Source organism: Phyllopteryx taeniolatus, chromosome 5 (genome assembly GCF_024500385.1).
Source record: "Phyllopteryx taeniolatus isolate TA_2022b chromosome 5, UOR_Ptae_1.2, whole genome shotgun sequence".
NCBI classification, from domain to species: domain Eukaryota; kingdom Metazoa; phylum Chordata; class Actinopteri; order Syngnathiformes; family Syngnathidae; genus Phyllopteryx; species Phyllopteryx taeniolatus.
This window is the reverse complement of record NC_084506.1, coordinates 1,509,720-1,537,445: the sequence shown is the minus strand read 5'-3', so window position 1 is coordinate 1,537,445 and position 27,726 is coordinate 1,509,720. Positions and strand designations below refer to the sequence as shown.

Sequence of the window (27,726 nt, the reverse complement as noted above, 5' to 3'; positions counted from 1 at the left end):
ACTTTTTTCACTGTCATTATGGATTGTGTAGAATTAAATGGAAAATAAGTGAAGTGTCGTGAATACTTTACAGATGCACTGTAATCCTCAGTTAAATTCATGTAAAATTAATGGTATTATGTTTTCAGTAATAAAATCTAGAAAGAAGTTAACATTTTGATGTTATCGAAAAATTACGTGAGGGAATGCAGTTTACAGAAAGTTAATTTAAATAAAGTCTTATTTGTCGCTTTAGTAGTCATTCTGTCCAATTACCAGCATGTATTCTTTTGGTGTTAATGTGAGCTCAATATGGAGTGATTCAACCAGAACAATTGTTTTATTTCCCGCACAATCTCAGGGCGAAATCTCGAACTGGCGGTGCACTCTCAGAACTGCAGGAGCTATCGGAACAGTATGAGGATATCATGGAAGATTGTGGCCATGGAAAGTTCCAGTGGACACTCTTCATGGTGCTGGGCCTGGCTCTGATGGCTGATGGGGTCGAATGTTTTGTGGTTGCCTTTGTTCTACCATCTGCCGAAAAGGATTTGTGCCTGTCCAATGCAGAGAAAGGGATGCTGGGTAAGTGGCTCACTGATTTGATACTGACTTGTGTTATGTTTCTGCTTGTGTTCGTCCACGTCCATGATTCCATGTGTTGCTGTAGTCCAGGGTTGTCTTAAAGAAGACAGATATTGTGTTTCCCCCCCCACAATGTTTCCCAGGTGTCTTAATAACATATCAGCATCATGATTTTGTCTAAATACCAAAAGGATCCAGAATTGTAGAAAATAATCAATTTCATTCTGTATTCCATCATGGCAGAGGGTAGCGGGTGGCCATATTTTTGTAGCTGAAACCCAAAAAACATTTGTGTTACTTGACTTGCTCTAACTTTATGAGGTCTCCAAGGTTCGAACCAGCTTCTCATCCTTTGCATTGTGTACTTTATTGTCATGCATAAGAGAGTAGCACAGCAACCTTAACAGGTCAAAAGGCATTTTGGCAGAGTGCTCTATTATACACTAATGGTTAAACTCATGCTGAGTTACTGACCTCTGGTATATGATCTGCTTTTCAGATGTCAAACCAACATTGTCAGCAAAGCTAGTTGGGACAAACAATTACTAATGATAAATTGTACAAATATTGAGGAAATTTGTGTTTGGTAGATTATTTCTTCAATGCAACAATTTTACAGTTTTGTTTTAAATGGTGCACATCTGTAAGGAAGATACATCTGTGGAATGAGCAGCAAAGCTGATGATGTGTGTTGCACCCATTAAAAAATTGCCAAATATTTTCTACCAATCGCAAACATCTTATTTTGCTGTTGCCATTGACTCTTGTTTTTAATTTCTGGTACCTGAACATGTAGAGGAATGTTATGTTCAGTGACTGGTCCAGATTCTGCCCAAGGCAGCTGGATCTTTTTCAGCAGTGGAGAAACAACAGAGAACGCTATGCTGATTGCTGCACCAATATCCATCCATCCATCCATCCATTTTTATTCAGCTTATCCGAGGTCAGGGCAGGAGATTTAGTAGAGATGTCCAGATCTCTCTCCCCAGCCACTTCATCCAGCTCTTATCCCAGAATCAGAATCAGAATCAGAATCATCTTTATTTGCCAAGTATGTCCAAAACACACAAGGAATTTGTCTCCGGTAGTTGGAGCCGCTCTAGTACAACAGACAGTCAATTTACAGAACACTTTGGAGACAAAGACATTGACAAAAAACAACAACAATTGTGCAAAAAGATGCAGAGTCCTCAGTTCGAATGGCTAATATCGCAATAGTCCGGTGCAATGACCATTGTGCAAAGGGCACTGAGACTTCAAGGAGTGTATGCGGTTTAAAGTGACGAGTAGTGCGATAATCTGGGACAATGGTTGTGCAAATGTTACAGATACTCCTCAATCAGTGTGCAAATGGAGCAGATGCTACTCTGGCATGAGTGGCCACTATATGCAAATAGTGCAGCACGCCGAGACAACTACAGTGAGTGCACGAGTAATACATAATACAGAAATGTGACAACGAACTCAAGTCAAAAAATTGCCAGCTTGTTGTAATGGAATTGTAAGTTAGCTGTTTAAGAAGTTGATTGCAAGAGGGAAGAAGCTGTTGGAATGTCTACTAGTTCTAGTTTGCATTGATCGGTAGCGCCTACCTGAGGGAAGGAGCTGGAATAGCTGGTGACCGGGGTGGGGAGGGTCCGAGAGGATTTTGCACGCCCTTGTCTTAGTTCTGGCACCGTGCAAGTCCTCAAGGGTGGGTAGGGGGGTACCGACAATCCTTTCAGCAGTTTTGATTGTCCGTTGCAGTCGGAGTTTGTCCTTTTTTGTAGCAGCACCAAACCAGACTGTGATGGAAGAACACAGGACTGATTCGATGACCGCTGTGTAGAACTGTCTCAGCAGCTCCGGTGGCAGGCCATGCTTTCTCAGAAGCCGCAGGAAGTACATCCTCTGCTGGGCCTTTTTGAGGACGGAGTTGATGTTGGTCGCCCACTTCAGGTCCTGGGAGATTGTAATTCCCAGGAACTTGAAGGTCTCGACGGTTGACACAAGGCAGCTGGACAACGTGAGGGGCAGCTGTGGCGAAGGATGCCTCCTGAAGTCCACGATCATCTCTACAGTCTTGAGCGTGTTCAGCTCCAGGTTGTGTCGGCCGCACCACAGCTCCAGCCGCTCCGCTTCCTGTCGATATGCAGACTCGTCACCGTCCTTGATGAGGCCGATGACAGTGGTGTCATCTGCAAACTTCAGGAGTTTGACAGTCGGGTTCGCTGAGGTGCAGTCGTTCGTGTAGAGAGAGAAGAGCAGCGGAGAGAGGACACAACCTTGGGGCGCCCCAGTGCTGATGCTGCGTGTGGATGAGGTGGCCTCCCCCAGCCTGACCTGCTGTGTCCTGCCCGTCAGAAAGCTGTAAATCCACTGGCAGATGGCAGGTGAGACGCTGAGCTGGAGAAGCTTGGATGAAAGGAGTTCAGGGATGATGGTGTTGAACGCTGAGCTGAAGTCCACGAACAGGATCCTCGCGTAGGTCCCTGCACTGTCGAGGTGTTCTAGGATGAAGTGCAGTCCCATGTTGACTGCATCATCCGCAGATCTGTTCGCTTGGTAGGCAAACTGCAGGGGGTCCAGCAGGGGACCTGTGACACTCTTGAGGTGGTCCAGCACAAGACGTTCAAAGGACTTCATGACCACAGATGTCAAAGCGACAGGCCTGTAGTCATTCAGACCCGAGATTGCAGGTTTCTTGGGGACTGGGATGATGGTGGAGCGTTTGAAACAGGATGGAACTTCGCACATTTCCAGTGATCTGTTGAAGATCTGAGTGAAGACTGGCGCGAGCTGGTCCGCGCAGACTTTGAGGCAGGATGGGGACACGTGGTCCGGGCCTGCCGCTTTGTTAATCTTTTGTTTAACAAAAGAGGCGTTACCAGGCCAGCCGGGAGACATCGTCTCTCCAGGATGACCTGGGTTGACCCCGGGTCTCCTCCCGGTGGGACATGCCCGGAACACCTCACCAGGGAGGCGTCCAGGAGGCATCCTAATCAGATGCCCCAGCCACCTCATCTGGTTCCTCTCAATGCGGAGGAGCAACGGCTCGACTCTTAGCCCCTCCCGGATGACCGAGCTTCTCACCCTATCTCTATCCCGGACACCCTGCAGACGAAACTCATTTCAGCCCGTTGTATCTGGGATCTTGTTCTTTCGGTCACGACCCACTGCCCATGACCATAGGTGAGGCTAGGAACGTAGATCGACTGGTAAATTGAGAGCTTCGTCTTAGCTCCTTCTTCACCACAATGGACTGCATCACTGCAGACGCTGCCCCGATCCGCCTGTCGATCTCCCGTTCCATTCTTCCCTCACTCATGAACAAGACCCCAAGATACCTGAACTCCTCAACTTGGGGCAGGATCTCATCCCCGACCCGGAGAGGGCACGACACCCTTTTCCGACTGAGGACCATGATCGCGTGATTTGGAGGTGCTGATTTTCACCCCAGCCGCTTCACACTCGGCTGCAAACCGCTCCAGTGAGAGTTGGAGATCACGGCTAGAAGAAGCCAACAGAACCACATAATCTGCAAAAAACAGAGATGCAATACTGAGGCTACTAAACCGGACCCTCTCTACGCCTCGGCTGCGCCTAGAAATTTGGTACAGAAAAGTTATGAAGAGAATTGGGTCAGACTTACTGCCGGCAATGCAGACCAAACTCTGACACTGGTCGTACAGGGACCGAACAGCTCGTATCAGGGGCTTCGGTACCCCATACTGCCGAAGCACCCCCAACAGGACTCCCCGAGGGACACGGTCGAACACCTTCTCCAAGTCCACAAAATACATGTAGACTGGTTGGGTGAACTCCCATGCACCCTCGAGGACCCTGCTGAGTGTGTAGAGCTGGTCCACTGTTCCACGGCCAGGACGAAAACCACACTGCTCTTCCTGAATCTGAGATTCGACTTCCCGACGGACCTCATGGCGTGTTGTTGGAATTGAGGAGATCTTCGAAGTATTCGGCCCACCGACTTACAACACCCTGAGTCAAGGTCAGCAGCGCCCCATCCCCATTATACACAGTGTTGATGGTGCACTGCTTCCCCCTCCTGAAACGCCACATCTGCTGGGGTGTCCCAGCAGATATATATATATATATACAGGGTGATACGCATTTGTTAAGTTTAAAAGCATTGTAATTGACTGAATCAGTGGTGACGGTGTGAACGTCACCGCTGCGGTGACGTACTCCTCTGACGCCGTTCAATTGTCAAAAAATTACGTTTTTTTTTACACTCAAAATGGCGACTCCTCAGCAGAAAGCGTTTTGAGTGCTTGAGTTTGCGAAAACAAACGCCATTGTCACGGTGCACCGTGCTTTTAGACTTTTTCTTGTGGGGGTATGTTAAAGACAAAGTTTATATTCCACCACTTCCGGCAAATATCAATGACATGAAAGATCGAATAACAGCTGCAATCAACACGACTGCTACACCCTGAGGCGCGTTTGGGAAGAATTCTCATATCGGCTTGATGTTGTCCGTGCTGCTGGTGGTGGGCACATTGAGCACTTGTAAAACATGAAATAAAAACTTTAAGGTATGTACAACATATGTGTTCAAACTGCCGTTTTTCGTTTTTGAAATATTGCGTGCTGATTTTGGCGCATTCTTTTTTAATCACCTGGTATATTCATATTCAGAAATATATTTAACATTTCAATTAAACATTAAAGTATAACATTTAATTTAATATTTGGATTAAATTTTTAAGTTGACAAATATTGATGAAAATATGCAAAAAAGGGACTTCAAAATTCAGGGTGTGTTTGAGGCCAAATGTGACAAAAAGTTGCTGTTATTTTCATTGGGAGAACCCCATACGAAGAAGCATTGTTACAACAAAGGAATAATCTCTCAAACACAAATGTCCTTACGTTTTTGCTATGTTAACATATGATATGTACAAACCCCAATTCCAATAAAGTTGTAATGTTGTGTAAAATGAAATAGATAATAGTAAATAAAAACAGAATACAATGGTCTGCAAAACCTTTTTAATCTATATTCAATTTAATAAATTACAAAGACAAAATATTTAATGAGTCACTGATGGTGTAGTGGTACACTCGCCTGACTTTGGTGCGGGCAGCGTGGGTTCAGTTCCCACTCAGTGACGGTGTGAATGTGAGTGCGAATGGTTGTCTGTGTCTATATGTGCCCTGCGACTGACTGGCGACCAGTTCAGGGTGTTGTCCGCCTTTCGCCCGAAGTCAGCTGGGATAGGCTCCAGCGTCCCGCGACCCTAACCAGGATAAGCGGTGTTGAAATGGATGGATGGAAATATTTAATGTTCAAACTGATAAACTTTAATTTTTTTGCAAATAATGACTCATTTTGAATTTGATGTATGCAACACGTTCCAAAAAAGCTGGGACAGGGACATGTTTACCACTGTGTTACATCACTTGTCCTATTAACGACACTCAATAAGTGTATGGGAACTGAGGACAATAATTGTTGAAGATTTGAAGGTGGAATCGTTCTTACTTCATTTACGACTTCAGCTGCTCAACAGGCCAAGGTATTTTGCGCTTCACAATGCACCACACATTTTCAATTTCATTTTCACATTTTCAGGTCTGGACTACTGGCAGTCTAGTGTAGTACTCATACTCTTTTGCTACGCAGCCACGATGTTGTCATACATGCAGAATCAGAATCAGAATAATTTTTATTTGCCAAGTATGTCAAAAACACAAGGAATTGGTCTCCGGTAGTTGGAGCCACTCTAGTACGACAACAGACAGTCAATTGACAGAGAATACTTTGGAGACATAAAAACACAGTCACCGAGCAATAAAAGATTACCAGTAATCTGGTAATGCCGGTACAATTTATTTTATTTTATTTATTTTTTTTGTGCAAAATGATGCGGAGTCCTCTAGCATTTAGAGCAGTTTGAAATGACTAATAGAAGAATAGTCTGGTGCAATGACCATTGTGCAAAGGGCGCAGAGACTTTCAAGAAATGCATGCAGTTTAAAGTGACTAGTAGTGCGATAATCTGGGACAATGTCAATTGTACAAATGCTGCAGATGCTTATCAAACACATGAGTGGCCAGTATTGGGCAACAACAGGTATGCAAATAGTGCAGAGTGGTGAGAATACTACAGTGAGTGTACGAGTACCGTATTTTCACGACCATAAGGCGCACCGTATTAAAAGGCGCAGTCTCAGTTACGGAGTCTATTTCCGTATTTAACACATACATAAGGCGCACCGTATTATTGGGCGCAGGCATGGTAAAACATACGCTATCTTAAAACATATGGTAGCATGCATGCACGCTAAAACAATGTTTTTAAAAAGGCAGCGGGAGCAAAACTGAGTTCGGTTGTACTTTATTGAAGTAGACTTTGAAGCAGGATGGGGACACAAGGTCAGGGCCCACCGCTTTGTTGATCTTGATCTTCGTAGTTTGAATATGCGTCTCTCATCCTGTTCATGAATGGTCAACGCGGAAGTCAGAGGTGTGGTGGTGGTAGGGCTGAGTGGGTGAGGGGTGTGAAAGTGTCCTTTTCAAATCTGCAGTAGGTGTTCAAGTCATCAGCTAGTCCTACTTCTTTGCTTGGGGCGATGGTCACTTGTAGCGGGTTAGCGATTGTAATCCTCGCCAGAGTGACTTAGAGTCGTTGGCAGTAAAATGTTTTTCCAACTTTTCTGCGTAATTTCTCTTTGCGATGCTAATTTCTTTTTCAGCTGATTTCAAGCGCAATTGTTCAGGGCTCTGCCCTCACTTCGATAGGCATCCTATTTAGCCTGGCGAAGTTGCTTAAGTTTGGCAGTGAACCACGGCTTGTTGTTATTGAACATACGAAATATCTTTGTTGGTACACAAAAAGCTTCACAGAAACTGATATAGGATGTGACACTGTCCGTATAGTCATTCATGCTGCCAAACTGCTTTTTCAAGTTTTATCATACAAAAATAACAATCACATCTTGTAACTCAGTTTTGGGACACATAGGTACAGCACTTATGAATGAGTGTCAATAATGTAGAGTATTCTTTATGCAATAAATACTCAATACTCTTGAGTCAGGTTAGCCAATAGGGCACTGAGGAGCAGAAATGAATCAGCTTGCTGGCTGGAGATTGCATGCTGCGTCTTTATTGCTCTGCCTCTGCATATTAAAGGAATACTCAAGTTGCTTATTTGTATTCTACAGGTTACGTAAGGTGGCGGCACGGTGGATGACTGGTTAGAGCGTCTGCCTCACAGTTCTGAGGACAACTCTAAATTGCCCGTAGGTGTGAATGTGAATGGTTGTTTGTTTATATGTGCCCTGTGATTGGCTGGCAACCAGTTCAGGGTGTACCCCGCCTCCTGCCCGATGATAGCTGGGATAGGCTCCAGCATTCCCACAACCCTTGTGAGGATAAGCGGCTCAGAAAATGGATGGATGGAAGTTACGTAAGGTATGGTTAGAAGTGAAAGTGTTTACTTGTACATCTGATGTTTGTAGAACTGTGGGAACAAATATTTAGTGGGCAAAAAGGCTAAGCAACCAAACAAATCCCATTGGTAGAGGAGCGAGAAATAACAATGAACAGCAGCAGAAACAGGAAAAACAAATAGCAGTCCAATGCAGACAGGGGGATAACGACAACTAGAGTGTGTGAACAAATAAGCAGGGCAGTAGATGGGAGAAGGGAAAACGGAGAAGTGACGTGAAGACATATGGGTGGAGTAAAGACTGCTGCAGTGCAGCCACCATGAACCATTTCAGATCGAGCTTAGATATTTTAAAATGGAGTCTAGACACTAATGCTATGATTCATATGAAATGTTATGAATGTTCATATATTCACTGAACTAAATAACATGTTTGCAGTATAAAAAAGGAGTCATAATGTAATAGTCACACCCTCATTTCCCCCCTGTTGTACGGCCATCTGCACACTGGTGTTGTGTTCCAGTTTCTTTCCAACAAATAGATCATGTATTATTTGCACACAACTCTTTGAGTCATTTGAGGAAATGCTGAAATTCCAACCACCACAGACAAGCTCCCTCCTTCACCAAGATATCAACCTTGAGATCACATCGTATGATACAATCATCTATTTAAAATTCACCCCGAAGATAGCTGGGAAAGGCTCCAGCAGCCCGCGACCCTCGTGAGGATAAGCAGTATAGAAAATGGATGGATGGATGATTATTTTTCAAGGGAGCACGGTGGAATTGTGCGTCTGCCTCACAGTCAGGAGATCTGAGTTTGAATCTCCGTGGGAACACCTCTGTATGGCGTTTGCATGTTCTCCACATTCTTCCGTGGGTTTTCCTCCCACATCCCCAAAACATGCATGTTAGGTTCATCGAAGACTCTAAATTGTCCATAGGTGCGACCAGTTCAGCGTGTAGATTGCCTATTGTCCAAAGATAGCTGGCCACCCTAATGAGGACCAGTGGGATAGAAACTGGATCTGTGTAACATTCGATAAGTTTCATAATCATCTCTAGTTTTTTTTTTTTTTTTAATGTATATCAGATTATAGAATTAGACGTGATTTTTCACTAAGGCAACATATACAAAAAAAAAGTCCCTGATCCAATCCTATGCTCGGGTCTGTGCAGGAATTGTTGTGGTCCCACAGTCCAAAAATACTTACAGTGTACAATATATGAGTCATTTTCATATAATTTGAAGAAAAACATTAAAGACATGGCCCACTGAATTTCCTTCTAAAAACGGACATTTGTATTTGAATTATTGGCAGTTGTCATCTATCACAATTGTTTATAAGAAAAAAATATTATAACATAATATTTTTCAAGCTTTTACTGCAAAAACGTTTTTACCATTAGGCCCATTAGGTGTCCGAAAGGAAGTTTGATAATTTGCAACGTGTTTTCTGAAGATGTCAATTAAGTTTTTGGATATATATATATATATATATATATATATGCGCGGCACGGTGGAGGACTGATTAGCACATCTGCCTCACAGTTCTTTGAATCTGGCCTCGCCTGTGTGGCATTTACATGTTCGCCCCGTGCCCGCGTGGGTTTTCTCCGGGTACTCCGGTTTCCTCCCACATCCCAAAAAACATGCATGCTGTTTCATGTTGTTTCGAGATATGAATGAATATGTATAAATTTGTGAACATGTCCGAACTATTGCACGTTTTTAGCATTATTACGTTTGTATAAACACATGAGAGTAATGAGTTTATATGAGTAGTTATGAGTATCATTTATGCACTTGTATTTGCAGAGTTTGAAGGGAAACACATGCAAATTGTGCACCTCACACAATTTTTCTGAAGCTATTTATGTCTTTATCGTTATGCATTTTTGTCGTGTTTGCTGTTATAAAAAGAAGTGTATTTCAGTGGCCCACATCATTTGCTCTGTCAAAAGGGACTGACTTTACCATGAATGCCTAAAATTGTAAATCATCAATAACTTTTTGAGAATAGGACTTTAAGCATGGCTGTTTGAGCATTGGAGATATCTACCCATATAAAACCAAGGGGGCATAAAAAAAATTGCTAAATTAGATTTATTATTATTATGTTGTGTTTTTTTTTTTTTTTTTTTTTACAAATGTCTTTACCATTATTGATCAAACAATATGAAAATGACTAATATATACTGTGTAAAATAGTCACAGTATCTCACAAAAGTGAGTACACCCCGCACATTTTTGTAAATATGTTATCATACATATCTTTTGATAGGGCAATACTGAAGAAATGACATTTTGCTACAATGTAAAGTAGTTTTGTATCTGTGGGCCATCCTCAAATAGAAGGTCTCTAACATCCACCAGCTCTGTGATGTCATCATGGAGTGGTGGATTACAAGTGGGAACCTGTAAAGCCCTAGTGAACTCAAGAGGTCAAGGCAGTGACGGAAAGTCACTGCCTTAACTAGGACTAATGACTTGGCTAATGTAAGCTAAGTCACTTAAATTTTATTCATATAGTGCCTACAGATACAAATATCAAGGCGCTTTTCATATTGCTCAGGACTAGAACCATGCTCCTCACAAATAAAAGAAAACCAAGTGAACCCCGCATGAGTAAATACTAGGCGACGGAGGTAAGGAAAATCTCCCACTTCCTCCTGTTTATAATACTTCTGTTTCTCTCTGCAGGTCTAATTGTCTTCCTGGGTATGATGGTGGGAGCGTTCATATGGGGTGGTCTCGCAGACAAAGTTGGCCGTCGACGCTGTTTGGTTGTGGCATTAGCTATAGACTGCGTCTTTGTCTTCCTGTCCTCCTTCGCCCAAAGCTATGGTTTCTTCCTCTTCTTCAGGCTGCTGTCAGGCATCGGGTAACTCACACACATAAACACACACATCGGTTTGGTAACATTTGTTTTGCAAAAACAAAACATCGGGACCGACAAGACCCCCTTTTTACATTTAAAGTGAGGATAATCCTGCATATATTGTTTTTTTTTTTATGTGTGTGTATGCATAATAACCTATAATTGCTCATTGTGATGCATTTATTTACATCAATAAACTGCTACAGGGAATGCGAAGATTTATTTCTGCATGAAACAAAAACATTTTGAACTCTTAAAAAAGCCGCTTGGTTGGTTGCTTACTTAGATAGTAGATAAATAGTCACTGATTTATTTGAGTCCTCTCTTATTAATGAAATTAAAATCAAACTTAAATTATCGACCTGCAGCGAACCAAAAATGCAGTCTGGTTTTGTTCTCTGTCATTATTTATCGTGTGTGGAGTCAGCTGTCAACTTGAATTCAAAAGGACTATTTCACTTAACAATGTAAAATATAGATTTTTAAAATAATAGCCAGTTCAAATATTTATTTCATCCGGTTAATGTGATTTTTGCTACTGAACTTCAGCGTACAGCGTCGGCACTCGGCACATCCAGGCACCAAAAGGTAACTGTCTTCTTCACACGATGATAAGCTGTCATCTGTGAGCCTATGAGCAATATAGTTCATATAGCACAAACAATTAAATGTTGTTTTCTCCAGAAACCATCTGTCACACAAAGGCTGCTGTGACACATATTTTTAGTGACCCAAAAAAATAAATACAAATGTATTTTAATGTTACAAGATCACCATAATCTTCACATTTAGAATTACATTTGAAAAACAAACTAAAATCAAACAAATTGGAAAATAAATAATGAGTATTGTTGCAACGTAGAAGCCGTGCGGTTCCCAGAATGCATTGTGCCGTGTAATGCTATATTTTTGCCGTTCTAAGGATGTTAATCCTTTCCGTCCATGTGTTTGGGTTACCAGGTCATTCTGCTGTTCTCTGTCAAGCCGGCTTGCTATCAGAAATGTGGCCAATGCTAGCTACTCCATTGCTGACCTGGCACCTTAGAAGAAGCAGGTCATTGAGGTGGCATCTTAACGGCATTACAAAATGAGCACAAAATAATTTGCATTTGAATACTGCAGATGTTTTTTCAGCAAGTAGTTCGAGTTCTGTTCTACAGAAAAATAATCTAAAATGAAAAAAAAACAGTACTCCATGCTCTCGGCAGAGGTGATATATACAGTAAAGTACGGTACTTGTGATGGATAAACGCAACAGATACACAATCTAATGAGATCCAAGAGCTATTGCTACAATTGAGATTTTTAATCATGATAGATTAAATATTATTCCTTCCACATGCTGTCAAGCTCATATTATTTATTTACAGCCCACTGTATGGCAGTCTGGTGTTTCATTGCAGGAACCGAGCCCAGTGCTTAAGCTCAGAAAAACAAAAGTCCACTGGGATTCACACACTCAGAAATCAGATCACGGCACAACACAAATGATCCCATCCACAAACAGCTTGCATCACATCAATAAATGTCTTGCAGGTGTAGTTTGTCAGCCATGTCCTGCCTCACTGTATGTGTGTAATAACCATGGAACTCTATTTGGTCGGAAAAATGTCTAGTTTTGAAGGTCACTGAGTGGGAACTGAACCCACGGTGCCTGCACCAAAGTCAGGCGAGTGTACCACTACACCATCAGTGACCCTGCCCCCTAATGATATTTACTGTAAATAATAATATATAAGCAAGATAGCAAAATGTAACAGTACTAACTTTATTTATTTATTCATTCATTAATTCCATTTATTTGATTATTTATCTACAGATAACACATGGACAATATTAGCATTTAAACAGACATTCAAATTTTACAGAAAATGCAAAACTGTATTCTAGTGGTCCAAGTGGGATTTATTGTTGTTTGGTGACCGCCAGGAACAAGTCATTTTCAGGACTTGCATTTCCATTATTATTTTTAATCACAGATTGTGTGAACATCATGGAATGTTCATACTTGTTTCTGTTTGGGGAAAATCAGTTCAAACAGCTGTAATTAAAAGAGTCTATCTATTTTTCAGTATCGGCGGCACAGTGCCGATTGTCTACTCGTACTTCTCTGAGTTCCTCCAGATGGACAAGCGAGGAGAGCATCTGTCCTGGTTGTGTATGTTCTGGATGATTGGTGGGATATATGCATCTTTCACTGCCTGGGGAATCATTCCCAGATATGGTAAGATTCTAATATTTCTATTGTATTGTATCTACAAATACAACTTTGTATATAATCTCAAGTTTAATAATCTGTTTGTATTTTGTGTAGGTTGGGGGTTCAGTATGGGCACAGAGTTCCAGTTCCACAGTTGGAGGTTATTTGTTCTGGTTGCAGCTCTTCCTGCCATTGCCTCTCTGGTCGGACTAACTTTTATGCCTGAGAGTCCTCGCTTCTTGCTTGAGGTAAAACTGCCACCATGTTTGGACTCCAAACTGCAAATGTTTTCACGTGATTATATAGGTGTTATTTAATTTTTTTTCAATACAATCATCTGCGGAGCCTCTAAAATCAACTAAGAGCATTCATTATGCAACAATATACAAGAGCATTAAATATGTACAGACATCTTTTCCTTGTATTGATCTACAAAGAGTAAGAATCGAACTGTGGACGTAATGTGCAAAATGAGTAATAAAATTGCAGTTCTGTTTGGAGCAGAATGCCAAGCACGATGAAGCATGGATGATTCTGAAGCAGGTCCACGACACCAACTGGAGAGCCAAAGGACAGCCAGAAAAAGTCTTCACCGTGAGTAAATACCTTAACTATAAAAAAGAGGCATCCATATGAATAATATGTAATGTATGATAATATTGTTGCCGTTTTACTCTTCTATCTGCAGCCATGTCGGCATTGCAACAGAGAATATGTTCTCAATTGCCTTATTTGCATAAATAATGGTGAAATAAATAAAATTAATGAGTATGCAAAATATAACAATACAGCCTACTCCCACAGTCAAAATCAATGTTAAAGTTCTGTCACTGAAAACTTCAAATTCTTCAAATCATGTTTCTATCTTGTATTAATAGTAACGCTCTGCTGATGCAAAACTAAGAGAGCATGTACTTTCATACCCTCTACAATTTTACCATTTTTTACCACCTTAGAGAAAATAGATAACCCCAATAGTGGAATAATGGTTACACATAATTATACAGCATAAATGTGGTCATTAACAAGCAAAAATTGTGGAAGTGTTGAAGAGTTTCAAATGACATGTTCTTCCCTCAGTTAAATGTAGGTGTGTCATTGGCTTTGAGTTCAACCACAGACTTCCTTCTTTGGAACAAAAGAAAAGGCAAAGTGTTCCAGTTTATAAAAATGTAAGTTCAATGTGTAGGATCCACAAACTCTTAAGACTTAGAACAAAGGCATATAAACCATATTTGATTATATGTTTCACAAATATGATCACATTCAGTCAGGTTGAAGCTGTAGGATAATTTTAATCATGAAACTGAACACTTTGGTGGAAAAATTGCATCAGGCATTAATATTCTCAGGAAGGCACTAAAGGTGGCACGGTGGACGACTGGTTAGAGAGGCTGCCTCACAGTTCTGAGGACCGGGGTTCAATCCCCGGCCCTGCCTGTGTGGAGTTTGCATGTTCTCCCCGTGCCTGCGTGGGTTTTCTCCGGGCACGCCGGTTTCCTCCCACATCCCAAAAACATGCATGGTAGGTTAATGGCACAACTCTAAATTGCCTGTAGGTGTGAATGTGAGTGTGAATTGTTGTTTGTTTGTATGTTGTTAGTAAGATTTTGATGTAGCCTCGCTTCAGTGCCTGCCCCCATCCCCTGCCCAAGCCCCCATCCCCTCTCGTCTCTGCCCAAACTAATGCCCCCAGCTCACTGACCAAAAAAATATCCAAGAAGAGACTAGTTTGTCGTGCTCACCTGGTCACTTCAGAATGCACCTCGGTCAGCTACAAGCATGCAACATTACACGAAATGTTACCGGTTTGATGTTGTATTTTTTTGGAATGTACAATCATTTAAAAATATAGAAGAGTTGATCAACTTTCCTGACGACTTGGTGAGAATGTTGACGTGACATACACAATGATTTTCCAAGCTCAGTCATGCAGCCATCCGTTTTGGACACGAGTCACACTACCATTATAGATTGATTTGTCTGGACAGAGAGAGCTGTCCAATTCCTTCTTTTTAAATTTTGGAGTGAAATTACCTGGCCAAGAAACTATAATAGTCTCCTTTGCGAGAGGCTCTGGTGTGTCCCCGTGTGCTTCCGTGTGAGCAGTGAGGATGTGCAAATGATTGACAGACTATTGGTTCGCGCCTCCTGTCTCTACAGTCTCTGATTGACTCTTTTTCTCCCGCTGTACCCAGTTGTAAATTATTAATTTAAATTAAATTAGAGGCATAAAATAGCACAAGGGATGGAAGATTTTCCAAGCGATCATTTGAGTAATATTCTGCTATCAGGTCATATAGACAGTTTTAACATTAAAGTTGTTTTTACAGACAAAGGCTTTGTAATTTTAATCAAGTTAGTCAGGAGTAGACAGCAACACTTTTCTGAAATCGTCAATAAGAACATCAACAATAATCGTACTCTGTTTGCTGTGGTTGACAAGTTCACAACCCCCCCCGAATCAGATAGCTCCAGAACTCCTAACAGCAGATAAATGCAATGAATTTGCATGTTATTTGAGTGAAAAAAATACAATCCATCAGGTTAAATTTCAGCACAAATTTGTTTTATGTGTTCCTGTGTTCCATGTTCAAGTCGTGTGCTCATTTAGTGGTGTCCACCTGTTCTCGTCAACCTACCTTGTGTCGACCAATCAGCTCCCTCTGGCCGTTCGTGTCTTGTCCAGGTGTTCCTCGTTGTATCGTCAATCTGTTTGTATTTAGTTCCCTGGTTTCGTTCAGTTCTTGTCTGTTCATTGTCATTGTAGTGCATCATTGTAGTATGTTATTGTCAGGTGTCATTGTCTCTGTCTGTGCCACGTCTTAGTTACCAGTCAGGTTTTGTTTCCAGTTTTAGGTTCATTCAAGTGTTTCTTTGTTACTTTGCTGTATCCATGTTCCTTGATTGTCCTTTTTTGGAGATTAAATATTATTTTTTTGAGACTCCTGCACTCCGGCCTTGCCACCCTGCTTGGGTCCTCCACGTTTTTGCCTTGCCTACCTCGCCTTCGAAAACCAATCGTGACACTTATCAAAGTGCTAAATGATATAAGGTTGAATACTGACTCGGGAAAGGTGTCAAATCTGGTCTTGTTGGATCTCAGTGCGGCATTTAATACGGAAGATCATAATATACTGCTGAACAGGTTGGAAATGTGGGTAGGACTAAATAGAACAGTCCTTAAATGTTTCAGGTCCTACCTGGAGGAAAAGAGTTATTTTGTAACCATTGGAAGTGTTCAATCTCCTCAAATGGCAATGACCTATGGGGTCCCTCAAGGGTCAGTTCTTGGACCCCTCCTGTTCAGCCTGAATATGCTACCCTTGGGTCAAATTCTTCAGAACTTAAATTTTTACTATCATAGCTATGCAGATGACACACAGTTATATCTAGCAGTGTCTCCAGATGACTACAGTTCAATTGAGGTGTTGTGTCACTGTCCAAAACAAATAACTGGATGAGCCAAAATTTTCTTCAATTAAACAAAAAATAACAACCCTGAGATATTTGTTTTTGGCAATGAAGAAAAGAGGATTGCTGTTAGTAAATACCTGGAGTCACTCTCTTTAAAAATAAAGACGAAGTCCGAAACCTTGGTGTATTGATAGATTCCAACCTGACATTCAACGGTCATATCAAATCAATTACTAAAACTGCCTTCTACCATCTGAAGAACATATCCAGAGTGAAGGCTTGCATGTCGCAAGCAGACCAGGAGAAGCTCATCCATACTTTTATCTCAAGTAGACTTGACTATTGTAATGGTCTTCTGACTGAACTCCCAAAAAAGAGCATTAAACAGCTCACTCAGAATGCTGCAGCTCGGGTTCTGACCAGAACAAAGAGGTCAGAGCATATTACTCCAATTATAAAGTCTTTAAACTGGCTCCCAGTCAGCTTAGGATATATTTTAAAGTTCTACTACTGGTCAATGAATCCCTAAATGGTTTAGGCCCTCAATACATGAAAGAAAGGCTAATGGAATATAAACCCAGTAGGGCTCTGAGATCGACAGACTCAGGTCAAATAGTGGTCCAAAGCAAACATGGTGAAGCAGCATTTAGCTATTATGATGCACACAAATGGAATAAGTTGTCAACAGAAGTGACGTCAGCCCCAAGTGTGATTGTTTTTAAGTCCAGGTTAAAAACTCTTGTTTTTTGTAATGCTTTTAAAGAGCATTTCCACTTTTAAATAATATTTCTTGCACTGTACGATGTTTTAATTGTACTTTTATTCTTTTCTTTCTTTGTTTTAAATGTTTATAGGCAGTTTTTTTTATTTGTTTTTAAATGCATTTAATCATGTAAAGCACATTACCTTGTGTATGGAATGCGCTGTATAAATAAATTTGCTTTGCTTTTTTTTTTTTTTTTAAATTGCAAACTCTACGTTAAAGTATGAATGACATACTCATCTGCATTGGCTGGAAAGTTTTGTTTCCTCTTTTAAACGACCGATTGAAAGTTGCTTCAAAAGGCAGAAATTAAAAATTACACAGTTGGAGATGTTAAAGAATTTTAATTGGTAGTTGGACAAACATCAGATCAGTGTAACAGTTCTCCTTTAACTTTCTCAAGGTGACTCATATCAAGGCTCCGAAGACAGCAGAGGATGAGATAATTGAGATTCAAAGTGCTACAGGAACAGCTGTACAACGCTGGGTTGTCCGCTCACTTACACTCTGTAAACTGGTACGTACATCACGCTGTTCCTTGGTATATGCTGTATTTTAATGTGTAATACAAAGTACTCACAAATGGCAAATGTATCTCATGTCCCACAACACTTATATTGCTGCTCTGGAATGGAGTAATGTTGAGCTTACCAAGCACAACATGTCTGTTTGTGTGTGTCCCTGTTGTGAAGTTGTTGGAATGAATTTGCTAAAATAATTTAAGTTCATTTTTTCCTCATTAATGTACACACAGCACCCCATATTGACAGAGAAAAAAACGGAATTGTCGAAATGTTTGCACATTTATTAAAAAAGAAAAACTGAAATATCACACAGCCATAAGTATTCAGACCCCTTGCTGTGACACTCATCTATTTAACTCGGGTGCTGTCCATTTCTTCTGATCATCCTTAAAATGGTTCTAACACCTTCATTGGAGTCCAGCTGTGTTTGATTATATTGGACTTGATTAGGAAAGCCACACACCTGTCTATATTAGACCTTACAGCTCACAGTGCATGTCTGGGCAAATGAGAATCATGAGGTCAAAGGAACTGCCTGAAGAGCTCAGAGACAGAAATGTGGCAAGGCACAGATCTGGCCAAGGTTACAAAACAATTTCTGCTGCACTTAAGGTTCCTAAGAGCACAGTGGCCTCCAAAATCCTTAAATGGAAGACGTTTGGGACGACCAGACCCTTCCAAGAGTTGGCCGTCCGGCCAAAGTGAGCAATCTCGGGAGAAGAGCCTTGGTGAGAGATGTAAAGAAGAACCCAAAGATCATTGTGGCTGAGCTCCAATGTCTGGAGCTCAGCCACAATGATCTTGCAGTCGGGAGATGGGAGAAAGTTGTAGAAAGTCAACCATCACTGCAGCCCTCCACCAGTCGGGGCTTTATGGCAGAGTGGCCCGACGGAAGCCTCTCCTCAGTGCAAGAGACATGAAAACCCGCATGGAGTTTACTAAAAAACACCTGAAGGACTCCAAGATGCTGAGAAATAAGATTCTCTTGTCTGATGAGACCAAGATAGAACCATTTTGCCTTAATCTCTAAGCGGTATGTGTGGAGAAAACCAGGCACTGCTCATCACCTGTCCAATACAGTCCCAACAGTAAAGCATGGCGGTGGCAGCATCATGCACTGGGGGTGTTTTTCAGCTGCAGGGACAGGACGACTGATTGCAATCGAAGGAAAGATGAGTACAGGGATATCCTGGACGAAAACCTTCTCCAGAGTGCTCAGGACCTCAGACTGGGCCAAAGGTTCACCTTCCAACAAGAGAATGACCTTAAGCACACAGCTGAAATAACGAAGGAGTTGCTTCAGAACAACTCCATGACTGTTTTTGAATGGCCCAGCCAGTGCCCTGACTTAAACCCAAATGAGCATCTCTGGAGAGACCTGAAAATGGCTGACCAGCAACGTTCACCATCCAACCTGACAAAACTGGAGAGGATCTGCAAGGAGGAATGGCAGAGGATCTCTAAATCCAGATGTGAAAAACTTGTTGTATCATTCCCAAAAAGACTCATGGCTGTATTAGCTCAGAAGGGTGCTTCTACTAAATACTGAGGAAAGGGTCTGAATACTTATGGCTGTGTGATATTTCAGCTTTTCTTTTTTAATAAATTTCAACAATTCTGTTTTTTTTTCTGTCAATATGGGATCCTTTGTGTACATTAATGAGGGGGGAAAATGAACTTAAATGATTTTAGCAAATGGCTGCAATATAATAATATATTGCAATATAAGAGTGAAAAATTTAAGGGGGTCTGAATACTTTCCGTACCTTCTGTAATAATGCCATTGGGTCTATCAGATAATGATCAACGCCCCATTAAATCAATCTTATATATTTAGTGGGTTACTATACATCTCAGAAGACAGTTGAGGAACTGAGTGGTTAGCCCTGTTAAACCCAAAATATTTGATTCTGTATTGGCTCAGGGCTTTGTATCATTCATCCATTCATCCTGGAGGGATCCAATTAAAAGTTGAATTAGATTTTCTGTAATTATTTGTGTTTTGGTCCCAGGTGCTAAAGAACGTAGCATCTCTCTTTTCTGCTGAGCTGAGGTTTGCTACTCTCTTCATGGCCATCATCTGGTTCTGCATGGCTTTCAGGTTTGCTCACACTGTTGCTCACTGCATTTATCACTAAACTGTCTTCGTATTATACTGTAAGAAAAGCAACTCACACGTACTTTTTGTCCCACTGCTTTTGTCACAGCTACTATGGCCTATCTGTGTGGTTCCCAGACATGATCAAGCACCTTCAATATGAAGAGTATGAGTCAAGAGTCAAGGTAATGTTAGCACCGCTCTGCATTCAATAATCTAAACCGCCACATGTAATAATATAAATACTGTGCAACGTTTTTCTGTAGGGTGGCATATATACTATATTACATAACATTCGGGTACAACACGTATGAATCGCCCATTCCATCTGTGAAATGTTAATTTTGTCTATATGATTTATCAACTTGTAACACTGTACTTGACACAAACAGTCACATTGTATAAAGTTGATTCAATTAGACCAATTCACGAATATTTGTATTTGGCTGAAGTTGTTACTGTCTTCAGGTATTCCATAAAGAGAAAGTGGAGAACTTCTATTTCAACTTTTCTTTAGAGAATCAAGTCCATAAAGAAGGGGAATACATCCATGACAAGTAGGTGCCGCTTTGCCACTCTCTAAAGTTGTTTAATTGACATTTGTATTAATTGTCAGTTAAATACAATTAAGAGGGTACTGAATTGATATCCAAATGTTAAATGTTGAAATTACTCCACCTTCTCTAGTATTGCTCACTGAAAGTACTGTAAATAAACGTGATGGGATGCGTGAAGCTTCTGTATTGTGAATGTGGTCAGGACTCTCTGCCTTCCACTTTGAGAAGCATCATGAGCACCTTGTGCCAGTTACACAAGGGTTAATGCAGCATATCAACCATTTCATTTGTTATTATCACAAAGTGCATGCTGTGCTATATGTGAAACAATTGCTAAGTTTTTTATTGTCTATCATTGGCCGTGGGGGGAAGGGCCTGCTGAGTCCCGGGAGCTCAAATGTGCACTACGGTTTGGTCCACGGCCTACGACAGATCCCAATACGTTCCCTCCTGGCCCATCATATTCGGATGGGCCCTCCCCCCCATGTTTTTCACATTCTCTCAAAGCTTTCCATGGATGAAACTTGGACACCGGGCAGCTTTGAAGCACGTTTGTGGCCACGGCAGACTGGAATGGAGATCCCCTCCTTTATACCCCCTCCCAGACTGTATGTGCCGTGTCAGACAATAATATAGAACGCAATGCCCTGTAGCTCATCAGGGATGGGAATCAAAAACCGGTTCCTGTCAAGAACCGGTCCTAAATCTTTCACCAAATTTCCAGTCAGTTCCCTTATCGATACTAGTAGGCTGCCATACTAGCTGTGTGAACTGTGACAACCGGACAAAACGAGCACCAATCAAAGCGGAACGTAACAAACTTGAAAGGACCGTGGAGAGGGTACATATTGTCACTGTCAGGCAGACACCTCATATGTCCAAATTTGGGCAATTCATGTTTTTTTTTTACAAATGTATACTATTGTTCAGTCTCCACGTGGGTCTGTTATTTTTTACTGACCAACTTACTAACCAATCAGAAGTGTTGAAAATGGCTTGCTCTCTTTGATGATGAAATGTTAATGGCTCAAACAAAAATGCCGTTTTTTTTTTTTTTTTTTTCCTGAAAAGTGATTGCTTTGGAGAGGCGAGGATTCTGCTTGGCCTGTCCCGCTGCAGACCACCTCGTAGTTCTGTTATGGCATAATGTCAAGTTTTGTCACCCCATTTTTACTACGGCGCACTGCTGTGGCTAATGTTTTGGCAGTTAAAAAAATGTGGCTTGGCATCCACAACAATCCCAGCCTGTTACGTTTGCTGATTCCCGTTCTCCCCCCACCCCACATTGTCTCAAGCTCCTCGCATTTTGTCCTGGCCTGAAATGTGATTGACGCGGCTGCTGGAAACATTATGTAAACGTAGCATAACAGATGTGTCTCATGTCTCGTCGTAGCACAAACATTTCTTAAGTGAAAAATGGGAGTTTCGTTGCTGCTTTTAAGGCTTTAAAAATCATTAGCCATATTTAATAACATAAAACAAGGTTTTCAGTATACAGCACAGTATGTGACTACTTGTACTGTATATTACTTGACTTCTATGCTATTGCAGAATTAAAACTGACAGAATGGGACTTCACTTTAATACATTAACAAGTTTTTCGCTTAAAGTATGATACTGCCATGGAGATCATCATGTATGCATACATGTATGCACTGTATGGTGTTCATATCAATGCATGTGGCAAAGCTTGTTTCCATAGCATTACTATCCAGTTGTGATTGACTGCAATGTATTACTGAGACCATTCTGCTCATTCTGCAATGCCCCAGCAATAGAAGTCCGAGTCCATACTTTCTTTGTCTATTGGTTTGTTTGTGTGTCCCATCCCATGCCCATAGGTTCATCAAAATAGAACTGAAGTCTGTGAAGTTTGAGGACTCATTGTTTGAAGACTGTCTTTTTGAGGACATCAAGTCCACTGACACAGTGTTCGAGAACTGCACCATACGCAACACTGTCTTCAACAATACAGGTAGGTTCAGGGGAAGCAGCTCATGTCGGTGAGGCTGGTATGTTTACTCAGTGGTATGGTTTAAGGTTGTAGAAAGAAGAACTCACCACGTTGGGCTAGCCACCCTCTTTACAGCCCCATATACGAGGTGTTTTAACAAAGGTCCAGGACTGATATCACAAAAGATTATTTCAAACCCAAACTACAGATTGCAAGATTTTCTCATCATTGTGGGCCAGATGATCAACCATCACATCGACAAAGAAATCCTGCAGCGTTTGATTTGTTCAACTCGTGGATGCTGCATCTGGGAAGAACATCGTAATGCTGGAGCAACCTCCCACCTCACCCAACCTGGCTCTGTGTGAATTTGTCTGCTTTCCTAAGTTCAAGGGGACCTGTTCTGAAAACATGGACGACACCAAGATGGCCGTGATGACGGAGCTGCGGAGGATCCCAGAATAATCCTTTCTGGAGTGCATGAAGGGGTGGCAGAGACGGATGACAAAGTTTTTTTTAGACTCCAGGGGGATTACTTCGAAAGGAAGAACTGTAGTTTGGATTTGAAATATATTTTTTGTGACACCAGTCCTGGATCTTTTCTGACACACCGAGTATTCTTTCTTTTTCAATTCCTGTAGCTTTGCCAATACACAGAGAGAGACGACACTCTGAACTTCTCTTATCTGTCATGCTCGTTCCTAGATCTGAAGGAGAAGTTCATCGACTGTAAAATGGAAAACAACACCTTTGAGCATGACAAACGTGGCTGCCACCTGGACACTGGTGAAGAGAATGATGTCCTCATATATCTGGTCAGCTTCCTCGGCAGTCTGGCCGTGTTGCCTGGGAACATCATCTCCGCCCTCTTCATGGAGAAGATTGGCAGAGTCAAGATTATCGGTGATTTACTCTTTTGATACCACTGATGTGCATTGCTGGTTTGTGTACCTTAAAGGTTCTGTGAGATTTGAGTTTTGGAAGCTGGAGATATGTTTCGATACATTATGAGCTTTTTATGCCTCATAAACCCATACAGGGGCGACACGGTGCGTCCGTGCATGTTTAACACTGTGCCCAAGTGACAAAACGCCCAGCTTGGCGCAGACCGGTCCGTCAAAATGGGAAACAGTACAGAAAATTCGGATTCACCAGCCCTGAGTCTGTAAAAGGAAACTTAACCGGAGATGTGAAAAGTTCCTGTTATATTTAAAATGTGACTCTATTCTTTGTCTAATGCTGTTTACTTAAATATACAAAGTATTTATTCTAAAATAACTGTTTAAAACACTACTCATCTATGGGGGCCTACATTTTTACGTCATTACGTGTGCGAAGTTGCAAGAATGTGACATGTATCACTCCTTCCTTCCAGCCCACCTTATTTACTAACAAAACCAGACAGAACGTTACCGTAATGCATAGTATGAACAATCGTTGTGGCAACTGGCTTTACTTCTTGACTTTTTGACTGGAGGCTGGCCTGACCACAGTTTACATTACTCTCATATTCTGCAGCCACCAACATTGACACAACACCATACCGAAATCGTGTCCAATCGCTAATTTAATGCGCTAAAAAAATTGCTCATTTATTACATTGTCATGTATTAAAATGGTAGAATATGGTGCCAACTCACAGGCATTAGCAGGTAGCGGCTAGCAGCTAACTGCTAGGCGAGTGACCAGTAGGCTCGCAACCTTGCACATGTAATGACGTGAAAGTGCCATACCTCAAAGGCGAGTAGATGCGGTGTTTTAAACATATTATTTTTTAATAAATACATCATAGATATAAATAAACAGCATCAGATAAAGAAGATATCCACATTTACAATATAACAGGAAGTTTTGACATCTAGGGTTATGTTCCCCTTTCAAGCTTTATGTGTGAAATTAATCATGTTGGATCCAACATTCTGAGTTTGATTGTGAAGCCTTGGTAGGGAAGCCAAGGCTTGTCATTTTAATTGGGCTTATCATGATCTCCTCAGGTGGCTCCATGCTCGTCTCAGCAGGGTGTAGCTTTTTCCTGTTTCTGAGCTTCAGCCAATCAGCGATCATCGCTCTACAGTGTCTCTTCTGTGGCGTCAGTGTGGCTGCATGGAATGGCATCGAGGTGGTGACAGTAGAGCTGTACCCTGCTTCTAAAAGGTACCTGGATTTGTCACAATATGATTGTTCTACATTGTTGTAGTGCTAATTTCTTCAGTTGAGTTGCTGTAACATTAATGCACAAATAACTTATGTACTGTATGTGTTCTGTTAGTTGTAGCACATGAAAGCAACACTCTGGATTTATGTGAGGAACATGAAGCTTTTTTTTTTTAATCTTTCTCGGTTTCAAAATATTTGTTATGTAAGGTGAATGACAGAAAAACAAAGAAATTATGCCATAGAATCTCCTTTAAAAACTTAATCAGCATTCAATCAGATTGATTTTGCGTAATCACTGTACTGCCCGCATCCACTAGGGGACTATCAGTGGAAATTATATGATGATATGTATCTATGATATGTTCTGATTTAACCAAGATAATAGTCGTCAATTGATTTATTTATCTGTCAGAGGTGGGACCAAGTCATTGCTTTGCAAGTCACAAGTAAGTCTCAAGTATTTGCCCTTAAGTACCAAGTCAAGTCCCAAGTCGAGACAGGCAAGTCAAGAGTCAGGTCTCAAGTCAGACATCTAAGTCTCGAGTCAAGTCGCAAGTCCTACACTTTAAGTTTCGAGTCCTTTCAGGTCATTTTACCAACAAAATAAAAATATATTTTAAAATATATATTTCTGTATATTTAATATATATAATATTTATCAAAACATATTGATAAACAAGTGAATTGAACCTTTATAAGAAAACTTTTTTTGCACCTTCAAAGCCAATCGGCAAGAGGGGGGCTTAGTTTCTTGCCTCTTCAAAACCAATTGATAGTAGATTTTCACTTATTCTATGAAAATGCTATGCTATAACTTAATTTTTCTCACTTTATTTCTGAAGTGACATTAAACAGACCTGTTGGTTTCCTCTTTTATATAATCAACAGTATTTGTCTTAAATTCACATTGTGTATATTGCAGGAAACTGCATTTTCTTGTCTACAAACATTGCTAGTGGGGCAATTTCAAACACAAACAAATAGATTTCATTTTAAACTTGGAATTTCTTAATCATGTTGGAGTATCAAAAATATAAGGCATGCATTTAAAAAAAAAAGAAAAAAAAGAGCAACACAAGTTTGTCATCTTGTGATAAAGGTACAATTCTATCCAACTGTGGTATCTCAGTCGGAACACTAGGGGGAACTATATTGCTCACTTCAGTCAGGCGAGTTTCCTAAAGCGCTTAAAGTATCTTCCATTAAGCCTCTTCTAAAAAAAATAGATTAGGCTGCAGATCTTGGCCGTGGGGGTCCTTCCCTTCAAAGGCCTTGAGAGCAAACCTGAGGACAAGACTCCTGAGAAAATGAATAATACACCCCCCACACCAGTCACGCTCCCAGGTGAAATCCGCCATATGGTTGATCTCCTGCTGAGAGAGAGGCTTGATCACTGTCGGGGTTATCATAGAAACCAACCACAACAGACCTTTTCTTACTCAATCGGGCCGCATCATAATAGACAATAAAGAGTGTGAATTTACAAAACTGTGGATCCGGGTGACTAATTGATCGGGAAAGTTTGTTATTGGGGCCTGAAGTTACCTTACTCTTATTTTGAAAGATGCAAGGTAGGGACGGGACCATTTCGACACCATAGAGGGGAGCACCTCTTACCTTAGTTAGAGGATACACGCGGTCCCAGCGCTGGCACTCACCCTCCAGATTGTCATCAGCTGGTAGGCACAGGTCGACTCGAATTTAGTAGCAGCAGTAAAATCTTCCTCCTTCCAGCGTCCTTTCCCCCAGCGTGTAGTTCAACTCTAGGGCCCCTGTTGGCTTCACTTCCTTCTTTTTCACTTGTTCTTTTGGTTTTGAAGGCATTCCGAAATAGATTCCTGTAACTATAATCAGGGAGATCACCAGTGTCATGCTTATGACCTTCTTCGGCCAGACATACAGTATGTATATACTTCCCTCCATGCCAAATGACTAATTTAACACCAAAACACAATATCCACACACAACACCATCCACAATCAAACAGCTCGTCTTCCCCGTCGCAGAGGCCCCTGACAAGACATGCAAACAAACCCTTATATAAATTAATCACAACTCTGCAAAAGATACTCCTGCCAAAGGGGTGGACTACATAATTACTGTATGCATACTCCAGAGAAGGGACAAGTCGGCAATTGTCACCCAACATTGAAATTATTCCCCAACCAATTGTTAACTTGTCTCACAAACGTGTTAATGTCAATAAACCAAGAATCACATAAAAATCAGCGTTAAGTCAGCGCTCCAACATCCTGCAATACAACAACACTATCAAGCTGCATCCTCCTGGCCGTCCTGTAAAATAATGTTATTTCAACAATTCAGTCATTAAACACTCTGTAGACCGTATTCTCTTGTCAGTCACACTGTCCTTGGTAACTAAAGGTCTATAGTCTCTTGCACGTGATCACATCCTTCATTACTTCTGTCAGCCAGCTCAGTAGTGCTCCATTTCTGCTTTTAATTAAGACGACACAAACATTTAACACAAAACATAAATAATTAACATGACATGACAAGTGAGACTTCTCAGACAATAACGTAGACCTGCACCCAGGAATGTCCTCTCACATACACCACACAGACAAAACTGAACACAGCACACTTATCGGTTGAACCATAACAACTAACCATCCCAACTTGTACAGCCACCTGAGGCTTCTTTAACGCAATTAATATCCAACTTCCCTCGTTCCTGTTTGGGCAAACAGTCAACTCAACTCCTGTAACCACGCAGCTTCTATTTGAAGGTTGATAGGTTTGAAATAAATATTACCATCACTACACTAGGTCTTCCTCCTCAGTAAAGCGATATTTCTGCTCGAGTGACGATTTAAAAATAGCTCCGGCTAATAATAATAATTTTTTATCACTATCCAGGTGTAAAAGAAGTGGCTTGGTTAGATGTATCTCCACCAAGCACACGTTAATTCTCCCCAGGTACCTTTACAAGACTACAGGTGTCCTTCATTGCTTTCGCTAATATACCGTAACTAACTGTTAGCCTAAGTCCCCTAATTCCCAATATTACATCTGGCAAATTCTCAAATCAAGTCACCCTCTACCACTACAGACCAGGCCTCTATCCATTGCATTAATTAATCGATCCTATTGTAACTCTCTCCCTGACCTTTGCAATACCATAAACTCGTAAAACTCACACACGCCCCGTCGTAAATCTGCCGCCCCCCCCCCACCCCCAGCTGGGAT

General features: G+C 41.3%; 1 protein-coding gene across 6 annotated transcripts in view; it reads left to right on the top strand.

The window, feature by feature from the left end:
- Positions 1-27,726, top strand: part of LOC133478123 (synaptic vesicle glycoprotein 2B-like) — an 87,177-nt gene that overhangs the window by 41,028 nt on the left and 18,423 nt on the right. For 3 of the 6 annotated variants that reach the window (XM_061773754.1, XM_061773753.1, XM_061773756.1), the window contains exons 3-13: positions 341-564; positions 10,669-10,849; positions 12,919-13,294; positions 13,551-13,640; positions 17,630-17,743; positions 19,763-19,851; positions 19,958-20,033; positions 20,317-20,405; positions 22,247-22,380; positions 23,065-23,262; positions 24,354-24,513. In XM_061773754.1, coding sequence (XP_061629738.1) covers positions 341-564; positions 10,669-10,849; positions 12,919-13,294; positions 13,551-13,640; positions 17,630-17,743; positions 19,763-19,851; positions 19,958-20,033; positions 20,317-20,405; positions 22,247-22,380; positions 23,065-23,262; positions 24,354-24,513 — 1,731 coding nt within the window. Of the gene's footprint in view, positions 1-340; positions 565-4,815; positions 5,100-7,744; positions 7,985-10,668; positions 10,850-12,918; positions 13,295-13,550; positions 13,641-17,629; positions 17,744-19,762; positions 19,852-19,957; positions 20,034-20,316; positions 20,406-22,246; positions 22,381-23,064; positions 23,263-24,353; positions 24,514-27,726 lie in introns of those variants that run through there. The other 3 variants (XM_061773755.1, XM_061773758.1, XM_061773757.1) reach the window with 3 other exon arrangements.